Genomic DNA, 7,663 nt, shown 5'->3' on the forward strand with positions numbered 1-7,663 from the left:
GGGGGGGGGGGGCGGACCACAATTAGGAGTCAGAATCTAACTTTTTGGAGGCGGCTCTGTGCCAACTCAAAGGGCCCCTGGAGTAGTCTGTAGAACGCTGGCTAGATGAGAACGTCGCTCAGTTCTGATAAGTTCAGTAAGATTTTTAGTTTTCGCATCACACTCGGGAAACACACAATTGGGTTTTATGACTTTGTGCCATAAAAAATTCTTACTGGACCGACTCCGCAGAACTCTTGTCCTTCTAGTGTCCTAAACCTGAGAGTGGGCTTCAGGTTCATGCTGCTTAGCTTCCCATCAATATAAAGTATTGGTTTTGTGTGCAAGGTGTCTGGTTGTATTTAAAATGTTCTTAAATGTTCAACGACTCCTTTTTATCATTCAGCTGAACCGGGTATGGGAAGTACAGAGTCGACGCTTGCACAAGAAGCGCGGGAACAGCCTTCATCTGCCTCAGATAGACCAAGTCCTCGGCCGCCACAATCTCCTCGTAGACAACCTCACCCTCTGCCTCTCTGCTTGACCATTCCTGCTCCACCTTCAGAGCTTGGCCCACCTGTTCAGGTACCTGCAACCCTCATACCTCTAGGTTAATAAAGATCTGTGTAAGAGGGAGGGTATGGGGGGGTATTACCCACTAATACTATTCTTGTGGTGCTGTCATCCCCATTAACATAGAACCAACATAGTAACAATATATTGTACAGAGGGACTTCAAATTACAGCGCACAAGAAGTCCTAACAACCATTTTCTATATGAAAATGAAAAAAACAAACATGTTTATTAATCTGGTAAATGCCATAAACCGACATTCACATGAGACCAAATGGTAAAATCCTCCAAGGTGAAGGTGCAGATCATCTCTACAAGTCATTTGCCCACTTGTACAAATCAGATCATTTGGTAAATTTAACCAGGAAAGGCATTTTATAATGTTTATAAGCAGATTAAACTTCAGTTTTAATGTGCAAGTGTACACAGTATAGCACCTAACGTGCCCCCCCTTTCCAATGATGGGACCTACACACCCCCCCACATTGCTCTACTGCTGCCATTCTCTTCCAGTCGTCTTGCTTCTCTATTGTCCAGGCAGTGATGACATAACATGTTTTGAGAGAACCATCCCACCACTCTAAGTGTTCCCATCCTTTGCCAAAAAAGTATTCAGGCACGCCAAGGCTCCAGCTTCAGTATGAGGGTAGTGTCCCCTTCCAGCAACCACACTTAAAGGAGAACTATGGGGTCAGGACTCTTCCCCATAGTTCTCCTTAGGGTAACGGGAGGACACAAACTAGCGTCCTCCCGTCACAGCTTCCTTCATTTCCTTGCTCAATTGAGCATTCAAATGAGCCTGTTCCCTGCTGGTCAGATGTGATGGGGGTCATGCATTCTGACGCAGAGCCCACCCTGGGGTAGCATGGTTTTATTTTCGTTGTGAACATGTTTTTCATTTGTCAATTTGCAGCGAATTCAGATGGCCCGCAGACAGTCTGTAGGACGTGGGCTGCAGCTTACACCCGGCTTGGGGGGCATGGTAAGCAGAAGTTATCTGTTCGATCTGTATCTCCACGGTCAATGTAGTGATATGTTTTGGTTTGATAAGATCCGCGTACTTCTTGATTAACAGCAACACTTTTTTGACGACGAAGACCGCACAGTGCCCAGCACACCAACCCTTGTTGTCCCTCATCGAACAGATGGCTTTGCAGAAGCGATTCAGTAAGTTCTCCTTTATTTAGTGGATCATTTATTGTAATTCCTTATGGCTTTTTTTTTTATAAACATTTTTGAAGATGAAACATAATCGCTGTTTGTTAATAAGTGAGATTTATATAATTGGCAATTACTGTTGTTTGTCTGACGCAATTGCTGCCCATCCCCGGCCCTATCATCATCTCATGTAATCTTCAGAGAAGGTTTTTGCAGATCACGCAAGGTTTGCTTGGTTGATGCTAGGAGCATGAGTGATGTCAGGGGAGGGGGGAGCAGCTGCATCAAACATGGGGCCCCTGACACTCCTGGGGGTGTATGGAAATAGCAGCATGAAATTACACAAAGTGAGCCACACCTATTGCAGTGTGGGCACATGTAGATGATATATTTAAGCTGAACTCTGGTTACCTGCAGAAAACTTCAGAAGTAGGGGGCAGATACAAGACCAGTCACCCTGCACAAGGAGGGAGAGCAGCAGTGACCGGTCTCTATTACAGGAGGGGGCGGAGACAAGACCAGTCACCCTGCACAAGGATAGAGAGCAACATGAGCAATCTTACAGGAGGGAGCGAAGACAAGACCAATCGCCCTGCACAAAGAGAGGAGCAGTGACCGGTCTTTATTACAGGAGAGGGAGGAGACGAGACCAGTCACCCTTCACAAAGAGAGAGAGCAGCATGACCGGTCTTTATTACAGGGGGGCGGAGACGAGACCAGTCACCCTGCACAAGGAGAGAAAGAGCAGCAGTGATTGGACTTCATTACAGGAGGGGGCGGAGACGAGACCAGTCACCCTGCAAAAGGAGAGAGAGCAGCCGCGACCGGTCTTTATTACAGGAGGGGGCGGAGACAAGACCAGTCACCCTGCACAAGGAGAGAGAGCAGCAGTGATTGGACTTCATTACAGGAGGGGGCGGAGGCGAGACCACTCACCCTGCACAAGGAGAGAAAGCAGCAGTAACTGGTCTTTATTACAGGAGGGGGCGGAGACAAGACCAGTCACCCTGCACAAGGAGAGGGCAGCAGTGATTGGACTTTATTACAGGAAGCTTCCGCACAGAGGCAATATATGCAGAAGTTGATAAATGCTGAATTACTGCACAGCTGTGTTATGAGTGATTGGGAGGACTCATAAGTGGCACAACACCAGGATTAAACTATGAATGAGAAACAGAATGTGAATTAATGATGATCACATGGGAGTAGATTGTTATCATGGAATTCCTTTATCGTGTGTTACAATTAGCTTGCCTATAGTTCATTCATTCAGCAGCAGGTACTATATTGGTGTGTGTGTGTGTTTTCAGCTCTCCACAGGTGGCAGGCGTCCCTCGCTTTCGGTTTGGGCCACCAGAAGATATGCCTCAGGCTAGCTCTAGCCACTCCGACCTCGGCCAGCTGGCTTCCCAAGGAGGTGAGACATGGAGCCGTTTCCTTATTACTTTTGTCTGAACTCCAGAAGTGGAAAGTGTCGTCATTTTATTTTTCACTCTGTACTGTTGCGACCTCTGGTCATTGACCTGTCATGTTGGCCCTCTGGCTTGAACACTTTGAATCAATAACTTGGTATGCAGATAAGTTCCCTTTGAACTTCAGGCACAGCCAGTCAGATGTGGCCTTTTCTTGTCGAGCGCTGTGTATGGATGCCGTGCTGAGTCTGAATTGAAAAGGCCGGACTTGACAGGGACACCTGCCTACCTGAACTCTCACACTCTTGACAGGTTTACTTTAAGGGCCTTTTCACACCATATGCAGTGCGTTCCGGCCACGTTCTGGCCTGGAACTCACTGCATCGCATTGCGGCCGGCTCAGTATTTCGTGGGGGCGTGGCTGGCCGCGTTGGAAGTGAATGGCACCATAGCCACGCAATGCGGTCGCCCCCACACGGGATCGTAGGGCACATTGTGCCTGTGGTCCGGTGCGATCAAAATGCTACTAGCACTATTTTTGATCGCACCGGACCGCAAGCACAATGGGGGGGGAATGTATCAAACCTGGAGCAGTTGCCCATGGCAACCAATCAGCTTCTCTCTTCAGTTTGCTCAGTTGAGATTTTAAAATGAAGGATAGATGGTGATTGGTTGCCGTCCACAGCTAATACAGATTTTGTCTGCACCAGTTTTGATAAATTCCCCTGAATGTGCCTTGAGATCCCATGCGGGCGATCGCATTGCCGCCGGAGGGCGTGGCTGCGATGCCATCCACTTCAATGGCCAGCCACGCCCCCTCCGGCCCAACGAAATACTGAGCCGGCCGCAATGCGATGCAGAACGTGGCCGGAACGCACTGCATATGGTGTGAACAAGCCCTAAGTTCGTATTTTAAAGCTGAACAGAGTTTTTTTAAATTTGCTAAATACATTTCAGGTGTATCAAAGCGAAAGGTGTGCAGAGTCTTGTAGTTCATTTTCTTTAAAAAGAACAGCTACAGCCTGAGCAAGTTAGACTGTCCCCTGCCAGCATGCTGCAGAGGAAGACCCTCGCGCTCTGTGCAGGGGTCTGGCGCACCCAACTTATCAGTCAAAACTAGAACTCTCTGATCAGCAGGAAGTGTAAGATTTACTGGTTGCAGATAAATTGGTGGTACATGGACTGTGCAGGCCCTTCACCACACAATAGTAAACCAGATTATAGAAAAGCTGATGGCTGTTACCCACAACTCGGAAGCTTCTGGCTGTGAGCGGTAAATATGATTTAAAGAAGAACTATGGGGTTAGGGCTTTCCCCATAGTTCTCCATAGGGTAACGGGAGGACACAAACTGGAGTCCTCCCGTCACCCTAGGCTCAGTATATAGGGAGCTGTAGCTCGCGGTATACTGAGACGCCGCAGCTGAAGCGGATACCACTGATAGTGTTTTTTTTTTTTAGCATTGTTGTAACTGTAAGGAATAACTTCCCTTGCTTGCCAACTTACATGATCATATTTGTAGGCTTAGGAATGTATGAAACGCCTCTATTCCTTGCTCACGAAGAAGAGTCAGGTGGCCGCAGTGTTCCAACGACACCGCTTCAGGTTGCAGCACCAGGTACAACAGCGCTAAAAATCTTATTGAGAATGCAAATTTGCTTTGCCATTGTTTGAATAAAGTTTTTTTTTTTTTAAAGCCGAAAACAAAAATGTGATTTCCTTCTGGTCCTTTGAGGGACACAGGAAGGCTTGTCTATCCGGGTTATACTGCCACCTACCGGAGGATTGGACACTGGCAAACGAAAACAAAAAACTGCAGGCCGGCCGAGGATAACCCCCGCCTACTTCCAGCATGCCCCAGATTCAGTTCTTTAGAAAGACGGATTCCCATTTTGCAAGGCCGGACGGTCCCCTTCAGGGTGCGTCAGCTTCTAGTTCCAGGATCCCCAGGTGGCTCGGACAGACCATCAACTAAGCTTATGATCTTGGGGATCGGGTTCCCTCTTTTCCTGTCACGGTGAACGTTACCAGGTCTCTGGAACAAAAAATATGTAAAGCGCACCACTGTGATGTGGACAAATCTCTCACTGGTTGGCTGTGTGAGATCAGGTGTGCATAAACTCTTCAAACGACCGGGAGAGGAACCCCACGCAATACATTGAAAAAAAAAACAATATATAGAAGAGTGTGACCACCCAGAAATGCTCGAATGAATGAATAATGCGCAGCCTATTAGCTGAATGGTTGAAGCGGCAGAAGTGTGACTTAAGGCCGTGACACACTGCACGCAAAGCCGCGCAGAGCGAAGCAAAGCTCTCCGGCACGGAGCTTCGCGTGCAGTGTGTGAGCTGAGTGCAGTCAGATGATTGACTGCACCTTCAGCCAATCGGCTCGTCTGTAACAACCGGCCAGACGTCGCATCCCGTCGCGCCGGTTTATACGCGCGAGCCGATTGGCTGAAGTTGAAATTGTTCATCTCGGCACGCTCAGCTCCGCGAGCTCTCGCCAGCTGAGCTGCCGAGCAGAAAATCACATGACACACTGCTCGCAAAGGCAGCGCGCCACCGCTCCGCGCTGCTTCGCGTGCAGTGTGTCACGGCCTTTACAGTTAGGAAGTCATCGGCGGGCATCCGAAGTCCGCGCACTCACGTGGGGATGACGAAAGATGGTCTATATACTGGCGATCTGGAGTGTCCGGGGCGTCCCCAGGGTATCCCCAGGGAACCGCGTCCTCGGCTGGCCAGGCCGAGCCGCGGCAGCTGGAGCAGAGAACGAAGACTATGCCCGGCAGAGAGAGTGTGTGGATCTGTGCGGTGCGCAGCGCGAATGCTGGGGAGTCGAAACGCAATATTTAGGTCGGTGCTCGTGGTCCAGGTGAGATGTACTGCAGGGTGAGACACCCCTATGGGTTGGAGTAGCGGCTACGCGTTTCGAGGGTAACCCTCTTTGTCAAGCCTTACAGCGTACCTGGGCCACGAGCACCGACTTAAATATTGCGTTTCGACTCCCCAGCATTCGCGCTGCACGCCACACAGATCCACACTCTCCAGTGCAGGACCCAACTGCCGGGCATAGTCTTCGTTCTCTGCTCCAGCTGCCGCGGCTCGGCCTGGCCAGCCGAGGACGCGGTTCCCTGGGGATACCCTGGGGACGCCCCGGACACTCCAGATCGCCAGTATATAGACCATCTTCGTCATCCCCACGTGAGTGCGCGGACTTCGGGTGCCCGCCGACGACTTCCTAACTGTAAGTCACACTTCTGCCGCTTCAACCATTCAGCTAATAGGCTGCGCATTATTCTGGGTAGTCGCACTCTTCTATATATTGTGGTTTTTTTCAATGACCAGGTCTCTGAGTGGTTCTGGCAAGGCTGCTGCCTGGTCTTCTGTCGTCATGTTCTCCATGTTCTACTAGGTGGACATTGCACCCCTCATCTAAAGCCAATTTTGGGTGCACGGTCCTTCAGACGGCCCTTTTGAGCTGCACACAGTCCCCAGATTTCTTGGTTAGCGGTTTCCGTGTTGCCCCTCCTTCCGGTCTGACTTCTTCTGGACGTCCTGAAGTTGAAGCACTTGCTCTGTCCCTGTCTGTGCATGAGAAGCAAGATCAGCTTTTCGTACTTCACAACCAAATCCTTTTCTTAGAGCCCGTTGACTCGCCACAGGTCCCACTCCTCTTTTATAATGTTCTCGGTACTGCTTTGCTTAAAAAATGGAGGCATGCTGTGTTCTCATGCGGCGGCCTACATTTTGTTGTTGTTTGCAAGTGTCCAATCCTCCTGTAGACGGCAGTATAACCAGAAGGTTAAAGCTCTCCTGTTTCCTTCGATAGACTCCCTAGATTTCCAAAAATCCTAATGTATTGCAGTCATCTGGTGATCCTGCCAGTAACAAGACTTTCTGATCTAGGGTGACAACACTTACTCGCTGTACTTTATAGAGAGGCAGAGTGGTCACCTTAAACTGCTCTCCTGATTTTTTTATTTAAGCACCTGTTTTGAATATGTTGAAGGGGGGTGTTTTGTAGTTCACGAAAGATGGCCAAGAAGGCTGATAACACTGTTCCTGGTCCCAGATGAGTACGCAGGAAGAACATTGGATTTTTTTAGGATCAGCGGATATTTTTCTGTAGGTGCATAAAATGTACTTGACCTGGAAACAAAGAATGCAGCGGCCGCCTCTAAGGACCGGAACTCTGCAATATATATTTTTGTTTTTGGGTTTAAATGTGGGATAATTTCACTGCCTTTCATGGAGGGAACATATTGGACCGCAGAGCTCGGTTTATTATACATGTTGTTGAACATTTTGTTCTTTTCCTTCTTCCAGTTTCTGTCTTTACGGAGAGTCCCGCCGCCGACACGTCTGACCACGCCTCCCAGTCCGTCCCGATGGTCACCACCTCCACCGGAAACGTCTCTGCGTCTGTGGAGTCCGGAACAGTGGATGAAGGGGACGAGGTTTTCGGCGAGGCCGAATCTGAAGGGTAATCCTGTCCTTGGATGATATAAAGACTATGGGGGGGGGCGCGGCGTAATGCAT

At 49.2% G+C, this 7,663-nt stretch overlaps 1 protein-coding gene across 1 annotated transcript in view; it reads left to right on the plus strand.

Moving 5' to 3' along the window:
• The window catches only part of TPR (translocated promoter region, nuclear basket protein), an 81,035-nt gene that overhangs the window by 71,189 nt on the left and 2,183 nt on the right, over positions 1-7,663 (plus strand). Inside the window, exons 43-48 of the mRNA XM_018572313.1 lie at positions 386-564; positions 1,467-1,535; positions 1,629-1,720; positions 3,022-3,128; positions 4,645-4,740; positions 7,451-7,607. Coding sequence (XP_018427815.1) covers positions 386-564; positions 1,467-1,535; positions 1,629-1,720; positions 3,022-3,128; positions 4,645-4,740; positions 7,451-7,607 — 700 coding nt within the window. The remainder of the gene's footprint in view (positions 1-385; positions 565-1,466; positions 1,536-1,628; positions 1,721-3,021; positions 3,129-4,644; positions 4,741-7,450; positions 7,608-7,663) is intronic.

The sequence above is a fragment of the Nanorana parkeri genome, unplaced genomic scaffold, assembly GCF_000935625.1.
Source record: "Nanorana parkeri isolate BGI_ZX_2015 unplaced genomic scaffold, ASM93562v1 scaffold1997, whole genome shotgun sequence".
In the NCBI taxonomy this organism is placed as follows: domain Eukaryota; kingdom Metazoa; phylum Chordata; class Amphibia; order Anura; family Dicroglossidae; genus Nanorana; species Nanorana parkeri.